A 25,180-nucleotide genomic window follows, 5' to 3' on the forward strand; every position below is an offset into this window, starting at 1 on the left:
TTGGGAACATTCATGATAAAGGAAACTGGGAATAAAAGGAACTTAATGTCATAAAGTCTACAGCAAGCCTAAAACCAACATCATAGTCAATGGGGAAAACTGAAAGCATTTTCTTTAAAATCCAGAACAAGACAAGGGTGTCCATTCTCACCACTCCTATTCAATATAATACTAGAAATTTAGCCAGTGCAAGTGGGCAAGAAAAGGAAATAAAAGGCATAAGAATAAGAAAGCAAGAAGTCCAGTTACCACTGTTTGCAAATTATATCATCTACACTTGGAAGATCCAGAAAGCTCCACCAGAAGACTGCTAAAGCTAATAAACATATTTAGCAAAGTAGCAGGTTATAAAATCAACATAAACCAAAAATGAGCTTGCTAAAAAGAAATCAGGAAAACAGTCCCATTTACATTAGCCTAAAAAAAGATACCTAGGAATAAATCTAACCAATCAGGTGAAATACCTCTACCTACTATAGAATATTGAAGAAATAAATTGAAAAAGACACAAGAAGATGGAAATGCTTCCCATATTCATGGATAGGCAGAATTAATATTGCTTAAATGACAATTTTACCAAAAACAATATTCAGATTCCATGCAATCTCCATTAAATACCACTGACATTCTTCACAGAACTAGAAAAGACAGTCCTAAAAGTCATTTGGAAAAACAAAAGACCAAGGAATAGTCAAAAACAATTCTAAGCCAAAAAAGCAATGCTATAAGCATCACAATACCTGTCTTCAAATTATACTACAGAGCTATAATAACAAAAACTGCATGGTACTGGATAAAAACAGACACATAAACCAGTGGAACAGAACAGAAGACACAAAGACAAACCCATACCGATATAGTAAAAAACATATATTGGAGGGTGGGGAAGGTGCATGTAGGCAGGAAAGATGGTAGAATGAGCTGGGCATCGTTACCCTAGGTACATGTATGACTGCATATATGGTGTGATGCTACATTGTGTAAAACCACTGAAATGAAAAGTTGTGCTGTATCTGTATACAATGAATCAAAATGCATTCTGCTGTCATATATACCTAATTAAAATAAATAAATTTTTAAAAACATACATTGGAGAAAAGACTGCCTTTTAAACAATGGTGCTGGGAAAACTGGATATCCATATGTAGAAAGAGGATACTAGATCCTTATCTTCATTTTGCACAAAAATCAACTCAAAATGGATCAGAGACCTAGAAATTAAACCAGAAACTATGACCTCTAAAGCTCGCTAGAATAATAATGAGTTAATTAATGGCATCAAATTAAAAAGCTTTTGTGAAGAGAGAATGGGAGAAAACCTTTGCTAGCTACTCTTCTGACAATATCAAGAATGTATAAAGAACTCAAAAAACTTAACCTTCAAACCAGATAATCCAATTAATAAATGGGCAGTTGAACTAAACAGACATTTCTCAAAAAAAGAAATACAAATGACCGACAAATATATGAAAAAAATATTCAATATTGGGGAATAATACTGTCCCAATTATATTGTTATATTGTGTGCACACATGCATACTAACAATGAATCTCACTATTATGTACAATTATGCACCAATAAATGTGGAATAAAATAATTGGGAGTGAAAAAATATTTATATCTATAGTAAACATAACCTGTATCCACTGTTGATATCTTGCTGGCCTTCTACAAATGAGAAAAAATAAGAATAAGTTATTATTTGCTAATATTAAAAGACAATGGAAGCTGGATGTGATAGCACACACTTGTAATCCCAGCATCTCGGGAGACTGAGACAGAAGGATCCTAAGTTCAAAGCCAGCCTCAGCAAAATCGAGGTGCTAAGCAATTAAGTGAGACCCTGTCTCTAAATAAAATACAAAATAGGGCTGAGGATGAGGCTCAATAGTCAAGTTCCCCTGAGTTCAATCTCTGGTACTCAAAAAAAAGAAAAAGACTATGGAGTATTTTATATATTAAAACAAACTATGAATCAATAAAATGTGCCTCCCTTTCCTCCCTCATCCTATTATACCTTGCCTCATAAAATTCAGATGTCATTATTTACTGTCTTCTGTTTAGTATGGGAAGCAGCTCTACATGAACTATCAAGAAGCTTTGAAGAGGACTGAATCAGCTTATGATTGGACTTCCTTATCCAGTTCCAGCATTAAATCAGGATCCAGTTCTTCTAGCATCCCAGGTAGTTCAGAATGCCTGAAGGCACTATCTTTACTACTAGTATGAAGTCTTTATATTGAAACTGATAGTAGACCTGGTAACTTGAACTTTATTCTTAAAAACCAGAGCCATTCCTAATTTCCAAATTATAATCCATAGAGACTTTTTTTTTAAAGCCAGGAGTTTTATTATTTATGTTTATGAAAGTTTGTTCAAAACTTACATGCTACTGAAATGTGTGGAATAAAGTTGCTTTGAGGAGTCTTTACTCAGAATTCATGAGGAAGCTGTCTTCCTTCCACACAAGTTTTCTTCCATTTCAGTGGAATGGAAACACCTGGAACTAGTTCTGAATTATAGTTAAGAAAACCATTTAAGTCATCAAACTTACCAGGACTTTCATAGGACATCAGTGATCTTCAAGGGGGCTTTCAGACGACCACATTCTTGAAGCAAGTATGCTGTATTCCATCTTAAGATAATGCTACTACCCTTTCAGATGTTCCCAGAATGATGTTCATGTCACCTAAAGGCAGATTTTTTCATTGTTCATTGATTTTAAAACTGTATGACTTGATTTCATCTTTAAATAACTAAAAACAAATTAGAATGTGTTTTTACACAGGTTGTTGTGTCTATGTGTGTATGTATGTACATATCCTACATAGAAAGAACTAGGATATGTACATACTGTCTACTGAGAGAACCTAGAAGCAGTGGAGACCTCAGTAATAAAGAGAATACCCAAAACCTAGACCTTGTTTTCAAATACCATCACTGAAAAAAAATGGAACCAGGGCTTTTGGACAAACGGTCAATCCTAGGGTTATATCAGAGCATATACAAGGTGAAGCTAGAGCATCTTGTAAGGCCTGAAAGTAAAAAGTACTCAAACATGATGAGAGTATGTCAGAGAGGCTCAGGAGCCAACCTGAAACTCCAGTAGCCAAAGCTGAAACAATTTGAACAGTATAATATGCAATGTAGTATAGGATGTAACCCAAATTATAGAACAAATAAATATTCATGAGTCCATACTAATATAAATAATTTATTGAATAAATAAACAAGGAAGAACAGGCTAGAGGGAGCCTCGCATTCGGGGATGATAAATAAGGCTAGACAAGTGTATTTTTTAAATCATACTGCTTATATTTGTACCTTATGGATAGCATCTTATTTTTTATTGGTGGGTAGCATTTTCTGGGGGTGGGGAGGGTACCAGGGATTGAACTCAGGGGACTACCGAGCTACATCCCCAGCCCTATTTTATAGTTCTTATTTAGCAACATGGTCTCATTGATTTGCTTAGTGCCTCGTTTTCACTGAGGGTAACTTCATCCAGAGGAGTTTGGGTTTTAGGGATTAAACCCAGGGGCATTTTGCCACTGAGTCACATTTTCAGCCCTTTTAAATTTTATTTTGAAAGAGGATCTTGCTGAGTTTCCTAAGGCCTTGCCCAGTTGTTGAGCCTGATTATTCAGCCCAGATATCAGTTAGAGACACACTGTTTTCACAGCCGGTTCCCACTAGGCTCTGCTCCTCACTCCCAGACCTGGAGGCCAGGCCCCAGCATGGCTGCTTCCCATTAGAACCAATACCTCTAGTATTGTTCATTACTAGCAAAAAGGAAGTGATTATCAAATATAGGTCAGAATTCATAGGTTATAACTCCACGATGGCCTGAAAATGATGGAGTGTTTGGGAGTTACTTGTTTGGGAGTTGATTTCATGCAAGACAAAGTGTTAGGATAACCGGTAATGTTATATGACTCTTATTACCTGTCTCTCATGGTGGACTATTTAAAAAGCATTGAGATTTCCTATTAACCATAGGATAAGGAAAATTTTCTAATGGAAAATACTGTGTTTATAATGAATGAGTGAAATTTTTATTGTTCTACATAGCAGTTGACTTTGGATAAAAGATCTACATGTAAATATTCATGCTTCAGAATACTGACTGGTTTAATTTTACTTCTTAAAATTATTTAAAACAGAGTCTCAGTCAAATCACTCTAATCAGTCTGATAGTGGAGTTTCTGATACCCAGCCAGCCGGACACGTTCGTTCCCAGAGCATAGTGAGCTCCATCTTCTCTGAAGCCTGGAAACGAGGTACTCAGTTGGAAGAATCCAGCAAGGTAACACATGAGTTTTAATTTACAAAAAAAAAAAAAAAAATGGTATACTATGGGTTTAAATCTTAATTAATTTATTAGGAATCTTATTTGGCACTATTTCAGTCTTTTTTTCTTAGATATCCAGTCTTCATTGTAAGGGGAGAAACCATTTCAGAAAACCTGTGATTTACTTTTCCTTGGAAATTGGGTCTAATAACCTAAAATCTGAAAACAAGGGAAAAAAATTTGGCAGTTTATTAATTCCTTTATTAGTGACTCAAAATTATAAGATAAAGCAATTTCCTCCTTTCTACCTTTAACCAATTGAATGGAGCAAGACCATGCAGTAAAGAGTAGATGCTTACAGTTATTTCTTTATTCATTATTTATTTTATCCAGGCTCATTTATCTTTCCTTTTCTTTTATGGCCTTTGGCATTTCTCTGGGCATTGATCAATTTTCGCAAATTGTGCTTTACATGGGAGACTAAATTCAAATCAATCAGTCTCCTTTTAAAATTTTGTATTCCTGAACTTTGCATGCTAGATGTTTCAGTGACACTGAAGAATGAGTATAATTATTGCAAGTCTATAATACTTATAAATATAGTGAGGTTCAAGCTCAGTTGAAAGACACTATAGTCCTCCATCAAGTAGCCTCTGTAGACAAGGACATGTGTGGCTGGAGTTGCAGTTTCAGTATGAAGAATGTGCTCCAGTTTTGAAGGACATGGCATCCGTGACTGGACCTACTTCATTTTTACCCAGTAATCATTTTTATTTTTTATTGTTTGGGTCTGAGTCACTTACGTAAGTACATTCACAAATAAGAATTAAACGAACATTTAAATTTATTCTTTATTAGAATAAATTTGTTCCTGAATTTGCATACATTGTCCATTGTGGTGGTGAAGCATTTTCCTTCAGAAATGCATATTTGAGAATTGGTTCTAATGACCTAAATTCTCAAAACACTTGACAGTTTAACTCCCTTATCAGACACTCAGACTTTTAAGTAATCCTCTCCCCCTTCCCCCCTTAATAATTTGGATACTCTAAACACATACTAGGAAGCTGGTTTACATAATTAAGATGTCAGCAGAAAAATCCCTTGCCTTACCCAATAATTAGTGGTAAGATCCATGTGCATTTTAAGTTATAACTACCTAATTGTTTCATTTATGACCAAAGAAACCAAAGGTTCAAGTGCTCTGTAATTACAAAGTCCATCGTTGCACAATAGAGCTTCAGAAAGAGATGACCCTGCTGTGCAGTAGTTTCAGTTTGTTTTGAGTCTTGATGCTTCTCTGAGTTTCTTCTCCTGTTACCTCAGTCTCAGGTGCCACATGAGAAGGCCAGCACAGCTAACTAAGGTCTTCGACCCCTGAAGCAGCCAAGACAGGGTCAAATTAAGGTCAGGGGCTATTCTCTGGAAGCACATTAACCTGAGTGTCTCCTATAACCAGATCTTACAAACTAATGCTTTCATTTTGATGTATAATTTTTAAAGAAACATGTGAGTGTTCTGATTGGCATTAGAACTCAGCCCTATAATGAGCCTTCTAGTCCACTAACCTTACCCATTCTTGATGCCAGTTAGATGTCATTCATAATTGAAAACAAAGGATTTATCCCTTTTCATCAGCTTGTTCAGAGAGCCTAAAGGATGTACCCAAAGTTATTACACCAAGGGTCCTTCCTTTCCTCTTTTCAAAAGTATTTGAACCAGTCATGCGTGATTATCTCCATGAAGTAACTGACCCAGTACAGGCATTTCAGCAATGCCAAGAGCCACCTAGGTGACCTGGTTGATAGGTTATTGGTAGTTTCTAGCTCCTGTTTCTTGATTCATTTCTTTCACTCTAGCATTCCCAAGTTCCCTCTCATTATCTTTGTGATATTTTTATGATCTTTTGTTTTAATGTTTACAAAGCATTTCTTTATGTATTTTCCAGTAAAACAAATGTAAAGAATGCCCCCCTTTACCTGCATTGCTGGACTTCTGTGCATGTTGGATGCAAGTGTCTCACACGCACGCAAGTGTGTGTGGAGCGCATTCCTTCCTGTGTGACTGTGCACGCCTGCTGAGCATTCTCATACTCTCACGGGTCAGCTTACTAGCATCAGAAAGCCATCCTCATTCCTCTGGAGGTCCTCCATCAGCATCCCCAGCCCAGTTATGGCATCTGCTTGATGTGGGTGCAGTCATGGACTGAAAGGTGAATTTGAGCCATCACAACCCCTTGCCAGGGTCAGGGAGGAGCCAGTGCAGAGAGGCTTCCCAGACAGTTCCCACTGAGGGCAGGGTGTGTGCAAGTCACACAGCCAAGGTCTGAAATCACACATCCTGTCACCTGCCAAGTGGCTTTTGCAGCAGGAAATCTTTCCTAGACTGGAAGCTCTAGCTGTTTGAAGAATAATTCTGGGGGAAACAGATTTTCTCTGTCCATGCTGCCAGGGTATCAGATTTTAGTCTTCCTGACATTGTCCATATAATCACCAACTGCTGCATCCTTTTCATGCATGTCCCAGATTCCTTGCTTTTTAGGTTTACACAATCAAAGCTTACCTCTGTAACTGTTGTGTTTGTTGTTTTTCTCTCTCCCACCTCCCTTTTTATACTCCTTTTAGGCCAGAATGGAATCTGTGAATCGGCCTTACACTTCACTTATGCCCCCTTTATCCCCACAAACCAAAATAGTCACTCCCTACACTGCTTCACAGCCTTCACCTCCTCTGCCTCCTCCCCCTCCTCCACCCCCTCCTCCACCCCCACCTCCTCCTCCACCCCCTCCTCCACTCCCTAGCCAGTCTGCCCCATCTGCAGGCTCCTCTGCCACAATGTTTGTCAAGTACAGCACAATCACCAGGCTGCAGAATGCAGCTCAGCATTCAGGGCCCCTGTTTAAGCCCCCACCGCCCCCCGTGATGCAGTCTCTGCCCTTAGCCTCACAGTCAGTCAAGCCTCAGATCCTGGTGCCCCCAAGTGGAGTTGTTCCACCACCCCCGCCCCCTCCTCCACCCCCGACCCCTGGTTCAGCTATGGCCCAGCTAAAGCCAGCACCATGTGCCCCATCCCTTCCACAGTTCAACCCTCCTCCTCCTCCACTGAAGATTCATCAAGTTCAACATGTTACTCAGGTGGCTCCTCCCACACCCCCACCAGCTCCTCCCATCCCTGCAGTCCTCCCTCCTCAAGCGCCCCCTAAGCCCATCGTGACCATCCCAGCACCAGCCAGCACCAAGACTGTGCCCCCAGTTATGACACAAGCTGCACCACCTACCCCTGCTCCTCCAATTCCCCCAGCAAAAAAGCAGGCAGTGTTCCCTATTTCTCATGTCCCGCCCTCTGTGTCGGCTCCCATTCCAGCTCCAACTCCAGCTCCAACTCCAGCTCCAACTCCAGCTCCAGTCCCCCCACCCACACTGCCCAAGCAGCAGAGCTTCTGTGCAAAGCCCCCTCCCCCACCACTGTCTCCAGTGCCCTCCATGGTGAAGCAGATGGCCAGCCAGTTCCCACCCCCTCCAACACCTCCCCCGGTGGAATCTCAGCCCTTAAAGCCTATTCCAGCAAACCTCACTCCACAGTCCCCTCCTGCTGTGAAAGCAAAACCCAAGTGGCAGCCCAGCTCCATCCCTGCTCCTTCTCCTGATTTTCCTCCTCCCCCTCCTGAAAGCAGCCTGGTGTTTCCTCCACCACCTCCGCCCCCACCACCACCACCACCTCCACCCGCCCCGGCCCCAGCCCCACCACCAGTGCCACCCACAGCTTCTCCTACCCCTGACAAAGGTGGATCTCCAGGCAAAAAGCCCAGTAAGATGTCCAGCCCTGGGGGAAAGAAACCACCCCCTACCCCACAGCGCAACTCCAGCATTAAATCCAGCACTTGTGCAGAGCACCCTGAGCCTAAGAGACCCTCCGTAGACAGTCTAGTCAGCAAGTTTGCACCACCAACAGAATCAGGGTCTCCCATCAAGGAGACCCCACTCCCTCCTGCAGCACCCCCCAAACCTGGAAAACTACATCTTTCTGGAGTTAGCCTTCCCAATGTTCTCCAACAAGGGTGTGTGTCGTCAAAACCCTCTCTTCTGAGTGGGCGTGCAAAGGACTCTGTAGTGGAATTTCCTTCTCCTCCATCTGATTCTGATTTTCCACCCCCTCCACCTGAAATTGAGCTTCCTCCACCCCCCATTGAGATTCCAGCAGTATTCTCTGGAAACACCTCTCCAAAAGTGGCAGTTGTTAATCCTCAACCACAGCTATGGTCTAAAGCATCAGTGAAGAAGGCCCCTCCACCTACACGACCCAAACGGAACGACAGCACCCGCCTCACTCAAGCAGAGATCTCTGAGCAGCCAACAATGGCCACAGTTGTGCCACAAGTGCCCACCTCTCCCAAATCCAGCCTTAGCGTCCAGCCTGGATTCCTGGCCGACCTCAACAGGACACTGCAACGGAAATCCATTACTCGGCATGGCTCGCTGTCGTCCTCTCGCATATCCAGAGCAGAACCCACAGCCACCATGGATGATATGGCATTGCCCCCACCACCCCCCGAACTGCTCTCTGATCAACAGAAGGCCAGTTATGGAGGCAGTCATATCTCAGGCTATGCAACATTGCGCAGAGGTCCCCCTCCAGCGCCCCCCAAAAGAGACCAGAACACTAAGCTCTCGAGAGACTGGTAGCCACCATGGGACTTTATATATTTCATGCTATCTGTAATCAGTTCTACAATCAGCTCACCTGATCCTCTGTGAATTCAGGTGCTCAGAGCCTCCTGGTATGATGATGATGTTATTCAGGTAGTGTTCAGCTGTATGTGTGTGTACGTGTGCATGTACACACATAGCTATACAGAAGTGTGTGTGTATATATATGTATGTGTATGTGTATAGAAAGAGAAAACCAAGAATGGTTCTATTTATTCCTTTCCTCTCCCACTCTGAAAATGGAAGTTCATGCATTTTGGATGGAAGAGGCATGGAAGGAGATAGTGTTCTGTCTCTTTATAATTTCTTTTTGTCTATCATGTGGATTGGACCAAAACTTCTAATTGCTCATTTAGAAGGTATTTTATAAGTGTCTGTCCATGTGCAACCTATTTGTGCATGTTGTGTATTATACAATTAAGGAATAGATGTATAATGTGCTCTTTCTCAGTTTGAGAAAAAAACCAGAATGTGTGATATTATCTACAGGGCTTTTGTGTTTGTTTTTTCCCCAGTTGAAGTTACAGCTGCTTGACTAACACTTCACTATTACACATTAAAGGGCACTTTAAATCAGGAAAATCTTTTAGCTTCATAGAACAGGTAAATAGTTCATCAGGGGGAAATTTTCACAGATATTGTCTATGTGGTTGTGCGTAGAAAGTAAATCCATGGCATAACCAAATCATTCTAGTTGTAGTACTCCTGCAGTAATTCCACTCAACATCTAGGACGTGTTCTCTCACAGGTAAGCTCTTTGCCTACAATACATGGATACTTTTTAATGCTACAGTGCTGGGTAGTTTTGAGTATTTTTCTGAAGCTTTGTCAACTTGACTTCATGATCCTTGCTTTGATTTATTGTGAAAATGTCTAGCACAATCTTCTGTAATGCACTTTCCCAGTATGTCTTTGGATCACCAGTTAACCTTTTTAAGTGTGTGTTTTATAGGTAGATGTCAATATCTGTAGCCAAGTGGTATATGAAATATACACATCCTGTGCTCGATATGGTGCATCATTACAAAAAAACAAAATCATTTCTGAAACACCCATCTTTTTAATGTATTGTTTTCTAGGTGAGGTGAGAAAAGAGAACAAAACTGGGCCCTCTACAAGTGTTATATATGGGTTATAATATATAATACAAAAGAGAATCCTTTAGATATGGAACTGTTGTGGAGGGAAAGAAAATAAATGAGGTTTTTGATAAGTGACATCTATAGCTGGTCCTGGTTGTAGAGACTGTTCAGGTTACCAGGTGTTCTGATGAAGTAGTACAGTGACATTACATATCATGTATGTGCAGTTCGGTATAACATGGAATCATTGCTCTGGGGATGATACACTATACTTCTATTTGCTTCACACTATCCTTCTATATACTTTCTGTACATTTTTCCTTGGTACATGAGAGAAATATGTACTGTCTCATTAGTTTTTGATGATAAATTGACTGTTAGGAATAAAATGCAGTCTTAGAGCTACTTTTAAACAGAATAAAAACTGACCAGCCCAGCAATTATAAATGAATACATCTTGCAATGAAAGTCTATGCCTGTTGGAAGGATTACCAGTGAAAACTACAGAAATCTTTTGGCAGTGCCCCACAAGGAGAAAGTGATGTTGGGGAATTGAGACAAAGTGAAACTAAAGTTACACTGTGTGTGAAGGTGTCACTGTAACCCTCCAAGAACTGCGTCATAATAGAGTAGCTGGCACCTCTCCATTGCCACATCTCCGGGATATTGTTCAGTATATTCACGTGGTTATGGAGCAATAAGAATACATACCATTGAGCATTTCTTAAAAGTCTTTCTTCTTTAAAATATATTTTTTGATCTTTCAAATTATTCAGAAGTTTTGTGTGCTTGACATACTTCTGAAGTGACCTTCATCTGCACTGTTAATGTAAGCACGCACACTTTGGGTTACTTTAGAGTACTGATTGCCAAGCTGCACTGTGACTCCAGCGAAGTAATTTCCCAGTCTTCAACTGCTGCTTTATATTCTAAGGATCACCCACATTTGTAGGGTAACGGAGCTATTAAGACTATGAATCCAGTTGTCTAAGTATTCATCCTGAGGGTTTTGTTTTTGTGGGTTTTTGTTTTTAAGGAAGGTAGATGGACAACTTCAACTTTCTTTGAGGGGAAAATAATGTACCTCCAATCTTCTTTCACATTTCCATCCTATAACAGCCATCCTAAACCACTGCTGTTGGTCTGTTTTCTTTGAAGAGCAGACATCATTGAGCACTGGTGATGGCAAGAAGAGATCAGGGCCAGAGCAGCGACCATGCCATCTCTATCCCTAGTCCGCTGGCTGGCTGGCCGGCCAGCCGACTAACTACAGGCTTTTCCTGTACATTTCTCCCAAGATGGAAGTAGCTACTAATCAAAAACAAAAGAAAAAAACTTTACATGTCATACAACTGAATCAAAAGACCTCTAAGTAACACTTTATTTTTCTAGTATTTTACTCCCTAGTTTTCTTTAACTTGGTTTTTGTTGGGATGATGTGAGGGACCAAGGGAGGTTCAGGTTTTATTCCCCTGAGACTACTCTATTTTTGTAGCTCTTTTCTCTGGTGTGTTCATGTAAAACACCTACTGCCAGATGACGCTAGGACTGTGCCTTCTTCCACTGCTTTCTGCTCTGCAGCTCCAGCCCTACATGGCTTTCTTCAGGCCAATGAAGGCCATGGATGGCTGACTTGCCTGTATTAAGAGCCAATGCAGGCAAGCTCTACCTGCTCCTGGGGGAGGTGCAAACAGGTGCCTATTCGAGCCAGTGATTTCCTTAATTGAGACATCCTTAACTTTTGCTATAGACAGTTTCAGAATTGGATCATTCTATGTTTAAAAGTTTTGGCACCAACTCTGAAGGACAATAGAACCTTGCTCATTTAATTAAACAACTTACTTCAGGTTCATAGGTTGGAATATAAACATTAGACTATTCTGTATTGAATTTTATCAGCTTGGCTTTTACTACTCAAAAACCTAGATTTATATATCCCCCCCCTTAACTGCTATAATTCTCATATAGATAAGTTTATTTTTTCTAGATACCCACTTAACTGCAAACCAGACTTTTAAAATTCGAGACTTTTTAAAATAAGACGTCTAAATCTTAAGCTATAGAAATGAATATTTTCATCAGAAAATTTCAAGCAAATATTGTAAACATGATGGTGTTTTACAGTCCTCTAAAATCAAGGTGCTCCTGCCCATGAACAGCCTATCTTGCAAAGGGCTGTACAGTATCTTGGGTCCCTTGTCTGTACATGTTTACCATGAAAAACAATGCTAAATTCATCAAGAAACTCAAAATTGAGAGGTTTAATTCCAGTAAGGTGACGGTTCTGAGATCAAGATTAATAGAAACTGTATACCCAATTGAAGTTTCAAAAGCTGCTATTCTAGAAGACTGCTGCTAATAGCTGTGTCAAGGATATAAGGTTATAAATTAGCTTGTAAAAATGTTTGAGGTTATGGTGTGGATTGGTTTGATTTTGGTTATCCATCCAACAGAACTCTTTATTACCTCTGCTCCTCAACCCAAAACAAGTTTTATGTTACAAAACACAAGGTAATTTTTAAACAAGAAACCTATTCCTGTTTTTGTACATTACCAAATGTTTTCATGTGCTCTCAGAACTAACATTTTAACTCATGTAACCTGCAGATTTTATTTAAATTTAGACCAACTGAATCTGTATACCCGTAATTACAGGTGTGATGACTAATCACTCTCAGTAAAATGGCTGTGTATCTCATGAGAAAATTTCTTTTAAAAAAAGTCCCTGTAGATTGCAAATACAGCTTTACACCATTTTATAAAGCATGGTATCCCTAACCTGATAGGAATATGTGACCTCACAAAGTTGACATTTGATCCAAAGAGAAATAAATGCAAGTAGAACAGAATTAAATATTAAACTAATTAAATATTCAACTATCTTGTTGCTTTTAAGCCCCAAAAGAACATTTCTACACCTTTACCATTCTAAAGCTAAAAAATAAAAAAGTGCTCAGTTGTTATGGTCCTTAAAAGATCTATATGTAAAAGAAATCTGAAGTACAGCAGAAGAATAAACTTGTTCAATTAAAAATAAGCAAAATACCTGATAAATACTTGAACAGGAAAAATGATGGGTTTTCTCTTTCCTTGTTTGAATAAATCATTCAGAAAACAATTTACTGTAATTGATTCCCCAGTGCCTTGAACTCTTTGGGAGGAATAGCATTTAAAACAAAAACCCAGGAAGCAAGCTTTGAGGTGCTAATGAAAGCCAAGGAAGGTAACCCTAGTTTTGGCAAAAATGGAAAAAAAAAAGTGAGTTTCACAAGAGATGGCTTTATCTATCTACCTAAACGGGGACTGGCTGCTTTCTACCAAAGAAGTTTGAAGAAATGAATTGATTTAGGATGATGATGAACACTACATAATTAAAAGATGGCCAAGTTCAGAAGCATATTGGTCACGGGTGGCTATTAACACCAAGCGCACATGATTGTTAGGGCCTCAGCCTCTTCTTAGGCAGTAAAACATGTCTGCAGTACTTGGGGGAGGGTTCTATGTTTGGGAAACTATCCATTGCTTGTTAAATTTATTATAACCTAATGCCAAAAACTGCTGGTTTTTTTCATGATTTCCCATCTCCTCTTTTTTTTTATTTGTAAATAATCCCTCCTAGAAAATAAGCATCAACTGGAATGTTTCAAATGATTCTGCTTAATTTTGTTATCAGCCACTAGTGAGTAATTCTTAGAGATGTATGTTTAAGGTAAAATATCATTAGCTTGTGCTAAGTGTTGTTGTAAAAACATTGTTTACTGTTCTGAAGGCAAATTGCACAGATATTTAACTGGGATTGCTCCCTCCCCTCCTGTTTCTTTAAAGAAGAGTTAAGACTTACGCTGACTTTAGGCAGTGTGAGCTTTGCCATAGGTACATTGTAGAAATATACTTTTTTAGAGCATGAAAAAAAAGACAAAAGGAACTACATTATAAAGTACTGATTAGAGGACATTATTCAGAGGATTATGCACAACTCGGTAAAGATGAAGTTAACAAAGATGTTTCTTTTAACTTTGTTGAGATTTTCTTCTGCATAAATGTATGCTCTCATTTCATTATGTGCCTTGCTCCCTGATTGTGCAAAACTATATATATATATAAAATATATAAGTGGTATATTCAGTACTACTGAGGATGTTTTTGTTCTACTGGATTAAGTTATTTTCCAAATTACTCTTACCAGTTATTGTCAGTAAATTATCGTAATGGTTTAGGACAGTAGTCATACAGTCAGTGTAAATTTGTTTTTCCAGTTACATGTTTGCATCATGTCAGCTTACCCAGTCCTTAATTAAAAAAAAAAAAAAAGTATGTAAGTATATATATAAAAAAAAGACCCATGTAAACACGGGGACTTTGAGTGTTTGTGGATCGGCACCATTAAGAATCTGGTTTTGGTTTTTATGTCAAGGAACCCCCAAAGCAAGCTGTATAGTAAGAACAAATTAAGTGTGAAGGTGAATTAAGTTTGATATGTTCAATTTAATAATTTATATCAATAGACTGAGGGAGCTTTGGCTATGAATACGCTAGTAGTAATTAACCGATAACTTAAACTTTTTTTTCTTTAAATAAAGTACAACTAGGTGTAAACTAATACACAAAGGAATTTTTTTTCCAAAACTTTGGAATCACAATGATGTATTGGACTGCCACACTGAGGTATACGTAAATGTATACATGTTTACGTGTCACTATCGTTTACCAAACTAGGACAAAAATAAAAACAATTGAAGACCTCCCCCTTCGTTCACCACCATCATACTGGTTGTGGAAGGAAGAAGCATTCATTGTACAAGGGACAGAGGGTGACAAGACATGAAACAAACAGCGTCCACCCCCACCCAGTGCCCAGATTCATAGCAGTTTAACCAAAAGTTAATTCCAGGTAACCCCAGGAGTGAAGTAATAGGATAATTAACAAAAGACTGGGTACCGAACATCTTTTGAGACAAGGTTGTTCACATGCAGAAAATGTCCTGAGAATCAAGAGAAACTTTTATTGAAAATCCTCCTTTGAAATGTAAATGCACTGGTTGGGTATTCCCGTTCTTCGCATTCTTCCATGTTACTTAATGACTTTCAAAAGATAAAGAATGAAAAGGGAGATGGCCTTCAAGGCAGGAAAAATTCAAGCATTCTTGGGTATCTTAGAAACAAACTTTGTGTCCACTGTTTCTCAAATACATCACTAGAAAATTCTTTAGGTCAATCTGGTTATCTGGGATCTTGACTAACTGCCATCACATCTATGACCAATCTGCAATTTTCAGTCAACCCTGTGTTTGAAAGAATTTTATAGTAGCAGAATTTAGATGTATTCTGGGGAAAAACAGTTCATATCTTGAGCAGCTGTCTTGGAAATATGCTTTGGAAAGCTCAAACTTGTGTAAGATTCAGTATTTTAAATACCTGATGTCTAAGACTGGTAATAAAAAAGTAACTCCTTTGATCAGAACAACAGCAAGGTCCTCAACACTTAGATACCACCTTAGAAAGAAGAAAATGATTTACATAAATAATTTCACAAGACATTTGAATATACTTTGTGATTTTATTTAGGTCAAATTCTTAGTACACAGCAATAATTAATTCCAAATACAATTAAAAAATTAAAAAGTGAATGTAGCCCCAGTCACCTGGAGGTGGTTTAATGGCACACACACAGAACAATTACTGGCAACAGACTGCTCCCTCAAACTTCCTGAATGGTTTTTACTTAACACTACCAACTCTCTGGGAGCTAAAAAGTACAACTGGCCAGATCACAAATTGTTTACATTCTTCTTGTAAATCATTTTGTTAAGAAAAAAGGTACATGGACACAAAATATGATAAAAACTGCTTTTCCATAGAATTCTGAAGTTGCAAAAGAGGTTTCATTTTAATGTGAAAATAAGCTTTTTGTTGTGTTTTTATTACAAAAAACCTTAAGATATTTAGCAAGGATCATTTATACACAGCTAGGCCCTGTCTTTTCACTTGTAATTTTTAAACAGAGATTCTCAATGAAACAAAGATCAGCATAAAGTAAACTTAAAGGTATGAGCTCAATGCTTCCATTTAATAACTTTTATAAGGCTCTCTTAAATAAGGCTGTTTTGCTGTGCTGTGCTCCTGCCAGTGTTGAACTAATATAATGTGTTTTTGCTACATACACCTTATGGAAAAGAGTGTTTATACTGCGTGTAGTTTTAGAAGGGGTAATTTTTTTTTTCACTAAGGTTGCACTTAATATACTCCTTTAAACAGTCTGAATACTCTGATGGTTATTTACCAAAACATGGCATATATTTTCAAGTATATTCCTGAAAACATCAAGTAGAAGTCTTAATTGTTAAAGAAAAATACAGCACATTTAATTAAGACAGTTGTGGTGCAGTGGAAAGAGTACTGGGCATTGAGTCAGGAAATCAATCTGAAACAAAAAATCTAATAACCTCATCAGTCAAATGAGACTGAATCAAAAATTTTAAAAGCTCATCTAGCTCTAAAATTCTGTGATTCTAAAGTAAAGTATGTGAGGGAATTACCACCTTAACACCAATCGGGAGTTTCTGGCCAAAGTTCAGAAGTGAACAGATCCCCATTCTTTCCAAATGCCTGGCAGTCACCTGCCAACTCTTCCAACCCTTTTCAGAGGTAAAGGTGGCCTTCAGGACATGCCATGCTCTCTCCAAGAGGAGAAAAGGTAATAAAAGGTAAAAGAACAGACCTGCTAAAAGAAAATGAGAAAAGATAAAAAGTAAACTAGCATCATTTTTGATGCCTCCCAAACAGAAAAAACTTTATCACCTTTAGTCAATATCAAATGCAAAGGAGCACAGCTACATTTACAGATAATCACTGTAAAGATGCATAAAACATTCTCTCTAGCTGGATAGTAAACAGCAATGGAAGAAAAGAAAGGGGGGGATGAAAATGTCACACCCAGTGATTTAGGAACATAGCAAAATTAGCAGTCCTTACCAGCCCCAATGTGAAAACAGCAGGTACCTCTGAGGAAGACAGAAGTAGCCAAAAGATGGGAAATACTGAATGAGAAAAAAGGTTTATACTTATTCCAAACACACAGCAGGCTAATGAATCTCCCAGGACTAGATTTTTAAAAACTGGCACTATTTTCTGTTTCTAATTTATTGTCTTAGCCACAAAGTCAAAAGTAAAAATGTTTATGATCACTCATATGTCCTTGTGGACATTCAAATATTAATACCAAAAAAAATTTTTTTAAACCCAACTATTCAAATAGTCCTCTTCTTGAAGGGAAAAAGGGGAGTGGCCACACAATCAAGAAAATCTGGAGGGACGACCATCATATTAGATTTCCTGCTATCCTAATAAAATGGTTGCTTATTGGTGAGCAAATTTCAGACTTGGGTCATCTTTGCTATAATAGCAATACATCTTTGCAGCACACAAAGATTTCATGAATTCATCTGAAATTCCTAGTAACAACCACCTTTGAGTTTATAAAAAAGATAGATGGGGAAACTTACAATAAAATAGGAAATACTACCCTTATAGACTATTAATAGCATGCAATCTATGTAATATTACATACATTAAAAGTCTCCAATTACTGTTGGCCTGGCTCATTATTTCATTGTATCCTTTCAAGACAAACTAGAATTTGAAACTACAAAACTTTAATATGCAAAAAAATCCAACAAGTATTGTTTATTCACACACACAAGTACTAAATGATATAGAAAAAATAAATCAGCTAACCATGAATTTCCCCCCACTGCAGATCCTAATACTTAATATAGGATTTTACCAGTGTCTTCTATACTCCCCAACCAGCAGGAGCAGGCCATCTGCATCCCTCTGACTCCACCAGTTCTGCTTTCTGTAGTTGCCTTTGTATCTCTAGTAGTGGTGAGCTTATGGGAACTGTTTGTTGAATTTCAAAACACACTCTGCCTTATTAATCCACTAAACTTCTCAGCCAATAACTATTTTACGTGATAATTAGAACAACTAATTTCAAAGGTTTTCCTATTTATGCACCAGTACTAAGAAGAGTTTGACCTATCCAAATATAGAGTTTTGTTTGAGTCCATAAGGATAGGAGGACATTCAGGGCCATTACACCATGAAGGAAAATGGAGTAAGACATGTTAGGATGACCTCACAAAACCACAAAGTGGAATGTGTATGAGAGGCAAGATAATAAAGCTAAGTCCAAAGTATTGGGGAAAATCTAAAATCAAAATAGCTAAGATGTGATTAAAAAAAAAACAACTAACTTTAAAACAAAATCTTGGTAAGGAAACACTGTAACTGGGTCTCAGTTAAATGGTGAAGTTATATGCTCAGATAACAGACTTACAGGTGGAATATTAACTTCCACCTATGTCATCAGTATTTCCTCACACATTATTATACTTGTTCATTTTTCAACCAAGTTTTTATATCGGTAATACCCATCATGTTTGTTCCCTACATGTGAAATGCATGCAACTATTGCCTCTCCCTTTTCACCCAACTTTGCTGGAAGTTGTCCAGCAAAGCTCTATTCTGGCCAAGTCAGTGGACTAAGAAGAACCCACAATGGTGGCTTTGGGCCTGACGATAAACTGGTTCATCCCATCACAGTATTCACCTACTGAGCAGCACCCCTTCTGGATTTTTTTTTTTTTTTAACTATTTCTGATGCTGATTACAAAAGTGATGATTGAAGATAGGGGAAAATATTTATTAGTTTCTCTTGAAGTTATACTGATTTTTATCAGTGTGGCTGAATCAGTATTTTGGCTTATTAATCTTGTTCCACTATATTCTTAGTCTGAAATAGAAGGTTCAAATTCTTACTAAGAAGAGCTACTTCAAAGTCCAATGACATAAAATTAGGTGAGGATTTACCTTTTCTAGAGATCAGTGAGAAAATGACAACAGAAGCTAACAGTGGCCATTAGTAATGTTCAGAGAGCATAGTAGCAACCTTTTATTCTACTCCCAACCGCTATTCTCTTCAAAAGCACACACTCACACACACACACACTGAAAAAAAATTTTTTTTTTCTAAGTCGCAAAGAAGGAATAAGTAATAGTTGGTCTAACCTTCACAATCCTACTCCTTGAAACAACACCTAAGGTGAGGGTTCATGATCCCTGTTTGACAGGGCAGTTCCATCAGAGCCTTAGGAATCTACAGGTCTAACTTCACACACCAAACTCAGCTTATGAACCCCCTCTACTACATTTCACATCAGGGCACACTGGCCATCAGCAGGAATGCAGTCTCATGCAGCAGCACACTAAAACTGGGAATTGTTAACCACCCTCAAAATGTATGGAGACTTTCACATTTCATCATCCTTATAGTCTACAAACAAACATGATCAGATGCAACTGAATTCAGCATTAAGTCATCTAGTACACGCAAGTGCTGAGAGAATGCAGAATTTACAGTGTTATAGAGGAAAAAAGCCATCTGAAACAATTGTAAAAATAGTTAATTGTGGTATTTAAATATTCCCTCCTCTTTATACAAGTGGAAGAATGTGAGGGGTTAGGGTACCCACTGGGCCATGGGTTAACCCCTTAGCACAGGCAATGATGAACATCCAATGCCACAGATTCTGCAGGAAGGAAACCCCAAGGGTGTACAGTATTCCTGAGAAAGATCACAGATTTTTTCCTGAACCAGTCTTAATCTGACTTTCGATTTATTCAGAAATGGTCACTTTATTTCAATCCAGACAGCTCAGCATAGTATAAATGATGTGTATAGAAAGATCCATTTTTTCAGACTTGTCTTGGTTTTTTGTTTTTGTTTTAATACTGAGGGATGAACTAAAAAAAATAAAATAAGTAGTTTTTATCATTTGTATCCTTCATTCTATTTCACTGGAGGGAAATCCCCAGGGCCTCCGGATAATCTGGAAGACCTGACTATTTCTGTGAGGGAAGCACAGCCCTGCTGAGCTTTACTCAGAATAATGCATGATAGACTCAACATAATTCCCAGGAAAGAGCCCAGTCACTCCATTCATAACTCCCTCATACCAACCATCGTCATTCTTCTTGATGACATAAATAATGGCTCCTTCCTGAAAGGACAGCTCATCTTCTTTGTCTTTTGTATAATCATAAATTGCCACAACTAGGAGAGAAAAAAAAAAAAAAAAACACGATATAAAAGAGAATACTATTCCTAGAAAGAGCCAAATAAGCAAACATGGTGACTTTCTACACAAGCAAATACCAAAATTTACATAGTTTTCTATGTAATAAACAGTCCTATGCAATGGAATCTAATTTTCTAGGAAAGTTATGTAATGAGGACAAATGGCAAAAAGCAAAACCAAAAAAATTCCATCACAGATAGTCAAACCTTATTTTTTTTTTAAAAAATATTTATTTATTTATTTTAGTTTTCAGCGGACACAACATCTTTGTTTTGTATCTGGTGCTGAGGATCGAACCCAGGCCGCACGCATGCCAGGCGAGCGCGCTACCGCTTGAGCCACATCCCCAGCCCCCAAACCTTATTCTTTAACAGTCTATACAAAAGTATCTCATTGAAGAGAGAATCTTATCATGCAAAATTTGTCTGAGATACATATTATGTTTTTGAAAAATCATTAAAATGATACTAATGCAATCTGACACAATATAAGAACCAAGTAAGACACAAGACAAACTAAGGGAATATCAATTTTGTTTCCTTTCTGAAGTCAGGCAGATTCACGGAGTAAAATAGTAACTGGAGTCTCACAAGTCAAATGCATGAATAATAGCAGTCTATGTATACTGTCTATATATTCATTAAAAACATATACTACAGGGGGCTGGGGCTGTAGCTCAGTGGTACAGTGCTTGCCTCACATGTATGAGGCACTGGATTTAATCCTCAGCACCACATAAAAAATAAACAAAGATATTATGTCCATGTACAATTTTTTAAAAATTACTACATTATGTCACTAATATATCCAGAATATTCGTCTTTAAAGTGCTAACAGAAACAAGGTACCTATAGGTTCTCCTGTGATTTTCATTGCTAAGTCACTTGGTAACTGGGCCTTTCAACCACTGTCTCAGATAATAACTGTTTCCTAATATGACACCTACATCAACAGTTTAGTTAAATTGGGATACCTTAAAACTTACTTAGCTCTACTTGAAGCTCTACTTATTTTTTGTTCCAACCTCTTCATCCCCTCTACCTTTTTTAAATACCAAACCTTCAATGCACTCTCCATCATTTTCAGAAATATGTACTGACTTTGTTATTTTCTCATGTAACCTTATTCCTCACATAAATAAATGAGAAACAGAAACCAAAACAGAGACTTTAGATATAATGCAACTTGCCCCAGTTAAAGAAAATTTATGTTTCTGGCTTGCCTTAATAAAAATTAAATGGCTTCCTTAATCTGTGAATATATTTTGTTATTGTGATATATTTAGGACATCAAGAAATAATTTCCATGGGCCTGACTTGGAAAAGTTCAGTCTGTATTTCTCAAAATATAACCAAACACCTACACACAGTTAAGTAAAACTACATGATACAAGTTTAACTATATGTAAGAGAATAGGAGTACTGTTCAATTTTGGCAGTCAACCTAATATCTTCTAGCATTTTTAAAAGGAAAAATATTCTTCATGCTTACAGAAGTGCAAACCCACCAAAAAAAATATTTCAGAAGAGAATAAAAAGGCTACTTCAACATAGTAGAAATGTAAAGTTATTAAGCTCTATGTGCATCCATCTTCTTCAATAAAATGTAGAAACTGGAATAGATAAAATTCATTGAATATGACTGCAGAGACTGTTTATAGTGATATGGAGTTAACATCTTTAAACTGTTAGATGAAGGGGTGGGGATCAAAATAAGTGATCAAAATTTTGAAGTTAACTGGTTATTTTTTTCATCAAAGAGAGGGGTGCTGGGATGTAGCTCAGTGATAGAGTGCTTGGCTAGCATGTGTGAGGGCCTAAGCTTGATCCCCAGTAACACAATATAGATAAATAAATAAATAAAATTTTTTTAAAGCCTGCTTAAAAATATTCATTTTCAGCTGGCACAATGGCACATGCCTATAATCCTAACAACTGGGAAGGCTGAGGCAGGATGACTCCAAATTCAAGGCCAGCCTCAGAAATTTAGCAAGACCCTACCTTGAAATAAAATAAAAGTGTTTGGGGGTTATAGATCAGTGGTAAAGCACCCCTGGGTTAAATCCCCAGTGCATGCACCCAAAATTCATTTTCCCTCCAGGGAAAGATAAGCACCAGTAGTTTACTTCATTTACTTCTTCATAAAGCTATTCATCAAAAGGAAAATAGACTTGATTTGGTGCAAAAGACTTAAAATAACTAAGGAACAGACATTATATAACACAAGTATGATTATACTAATGGTGTCAAAATGCATTCTACTGTCATGTATAATCAGAACAAATTAAATTTTTTAAAAAAATAAATACATAAAAAATAAAATAACTAAGGAGGCAAGTATTAAATATATATACCAAGATTCAAAACACTGATGTTGATGTTCAAAAATGTAAAATCTGTCTAGATTTTATTTAGCCTGGAAAAATAGAATTTCCTCATGACTGCAAATACTAATAAATATTTTCCATTATGCATGTGTATTAGCATCACAATCACAATGGGAATTTAAGAAGTACTTTTGAGGGGGGAAAAAAAAAGAAAACGTTAAATATTTGGTTTCTATATAGCTATGAAAGAAACACAGAAGAGCTAATGGTGTCCACGTTGCTTCTCCCAACATTTCTGTTAATGTGAAAATATATTCTAAATTCCAAAATATAGCTGTTCAAATTTAGCATTTCAGTTGAAGGCACTCTAAAAATATTTTGAAGTCTATAAGTAAGCAAAACTTCTTGGCTTAACACATTAAGTCTCAACTTTTCAATTCTGCAAATATTTCAATAAAACTGACACAGGTACGTTAAAATAGGTTGGAATTCATAATCTAGAACTTATATGTATTAATGTTAATTAATATTATAATTATTATTTACTTTCTTATAGAATTATATTTCATATTATATAATTATGTTATATATTATATTTAAGTTTTTATAGGTGTTACACATCTGAAATGATATTCAAAATGGGTTAAGTATTTGGGGGGGCGGCGTTGAGGGGATACCAGGGACTGAGTTTAAGGGCACTCGTCCACTGAGCCACATCCCCAACCCTACTTTGTATTTTATTTAGAGACAGGATCTCACTGAGTTGGTTGGTGCCCTTTTTTTTTTCCCCCTGAGGCTGGCTTTGAATTTACCTCTTACCCCAGCCTACCCAGTCACTGGGATTACAGGCATGCCCACTGCACCCTGCTCTTTTTTAATGTTAATGTTATAATTTTATATGAAGTATGCTGCAGAGTTAAATATAAACAAAGAAGGATGGTGCTACACAATGATGGTCAATGATTGGTAAGAGAAATCAGCTGTCTTCTCTCATAAAATATGAAAGGTGAAACAAGAAACAGTAATCCAAACAAAATATCTCTATACTGCAAACTCCTGCAGGGAAAGATTCATCTCTGAATCCCTCTGTCACTGAATACAAGGCTTTGCATTTTAGACACTTCTAAATGCATCTACATTCTATATTATTCAACTACTCAGTAACTTAAATATGCACTGGAAAAAAACTGAGGTGATACTAAATTAACAACAATCTAAGAAAGTGCTAAATGAACATGTTACTTATGAGTTAAAAATAATGACCACCAAATACTGTAATAGTATTAGCAACCATATCTAGCAATTAAGTACACAGAACTTGTGGCAAGCTACTCAAAAATCTTTATCCATTTTAAAGATACTCTTTGTACTAAGTTACATTTTAAACTGAGATTATTTACATGGAAAAGAAAAAGTTTATCCTAAGTCAGCAAAATCCTATTTAATATAATTTCTGAATTTATGTATAACTTGTCAGAAGGTTCACTGACACTACAAGTGAAAAGTCTGTGTGAACTACTTTATGCCGTAAACTAAACTGAGAGACATTTTAGAACCTTTTGGATACTGTTTCTATATAACTAATGGTGCTTAGTTAATGTGGCCACATTCCTTCTGTCCCCACCAAACTGTTCACTCAAAGGTAACCACTGGGAGCTGGGACTGGGGCTCAGTGGTAAAGTGCTTGCCTGGCATTGAGTTCAATTCTCAGCACCACATATAAATAAATGAACAAAATAAAGGCTAAAGGCCCATTTAAAAAAAAAATAAAGGAATCTCTTAAAAAAAAAAAAAAAAAAGAAGAAGAAGAAGAAGAAGGGGCTGGGGCTCGGTGGTAGAGTGCTTGCCTAGTATGGGGTGAGGCTCTGGATTTGATCCTCAGCACCACATAAAAATAAATAAATAAAATAAAGGTATTGTGTTCAACTACATAAAAGGTATTGTATTCAACTACAACTAAAAATATATATTTTTTTTAAAAAAAGAAAAGATAACCACTGAAAAAACAGCCTTCTAATTTTGAGATCATAGATCTTTTCTTCATACACACCCCCCCACCACCACCACCTAAATGGTTTGGCAAACTTGCTTTGGCAAACTTTTTTTTTTTTTTCTATCTCCAGGTTTTTAAAGTAGACACATTTGTTTAAAATAAAGTTGGTTTTTAAGAGTACACAAAAGTTGAGCACAAACTAAGAAGTAGAACAACAAAGTAAGGAATAGCAAATACATGCCTTCAACAGAAAACGGAATGTCTGAGGTAAAGAACTGATAGTGGCTAGAGTCTTTGCACTGCAAAAACAGTGTTTAATGCATGTACCAAGGAGTTTGTAGCTGTACCTGGTTTCTATTTATTACTTAATAAGACAGTTAAGTAGTCCTTATAGACAACCTGCATCCATTTCAAATAAACACATTTTCTACAATAGATTATAAAGCCACAATATTTCTTTTAGACAAAATCCTTTAATGCAGTAATTTTTTCTACTAGTAATTTTTCTACCAGTGTTATTCAATCTTTTATTCAAATATAAAGTATTCTAACTGAACTCAGGTTACAGATAATTATCAAATGATACATACATCATAATATTAATTTATTTATACTATTTGCATTTAATATCCAAAGAAAATT

At 37.3% G+C, this 25,180-nt stretch overlaps 2 protein-coding genes across 10 annotated transcripts in view; one reads left to right on the top strand and one right to left on the bottom strand.

The window, feature by feature from the left end:
• Positions 1–17,670, top strand: part of Raph1 (Ras association (RalGDS/AF-6) and pleckstrin homology domains 1) — a 96,563-nt gene extending 78,893 nt beyond the window's left edge. For both annotated transcript variants that reach the window (XM_076866904.2, XM_076866905.2), the window contains 3 exons: positions 2,066–2,186; positions 4,165–4,307; positions 6,917–17,670. In XM_076866904.2, the coding sequence (XP_076723019.2) occupies positions 2,066–2,186; positions 4,165–4,307; positions 6,917–8,974 (2,322 nt within the window). In that variant the 3' untranslated portion in view covers positions 8,975–17,670. The remainder of the gene's footprint in view (positions 1–2,065; positions 2,187–4,164; positions 4,308–6,916) is intronic.
• Positions 15,624–25,180, bottom strand: part of Abi2 (abl interactor 2) — a 108,647-nt gene continuing 99,090 nt past the window's right edge. For 4 of the 8 annotated variants that reach the window (XM_076866914.2, XM_076866912.2, XM_076866913.2 and 1 more), the window contains 2 exons: positions 20,098–20,194; positions 15,624–19,872 (listed from right to left, as the gene is read on the bottom strand). In XM_076866914.2, coding sequence (XP_076723029.1) covers positions 19,782–19,872; positions 20,098–20,194 — 188 coding nt within the window. In that variant the 3' untranslated portion in view covers positions 15,624–19,781. Of the gene's footprint in view, positions 19,873–19,924; positions 20,195–25,180 lie in introns of those variants that run through there. The other 4 variants (XM_077110242.1, XM_077110241.1, XM_076866910.2 and 1 more) reach the window with 1 other exon arrangement.

The sequence above is a fragment of the Callospermophilus lateralis genome, chromosome 9, assembly GCF_048772815.1.
Source record: "Callospermophilus lateralis isolate mCalLat2 chromosome 9, mCalLat2.hap1, whole genome shotgun sequence".
NCBI classification, from domain to species: Eukaryota; Metazoa; Chordata; class Mammalia; order Rodentia; family Sciuridae; genus Callospermophilus; species Callospermophilus lateralis.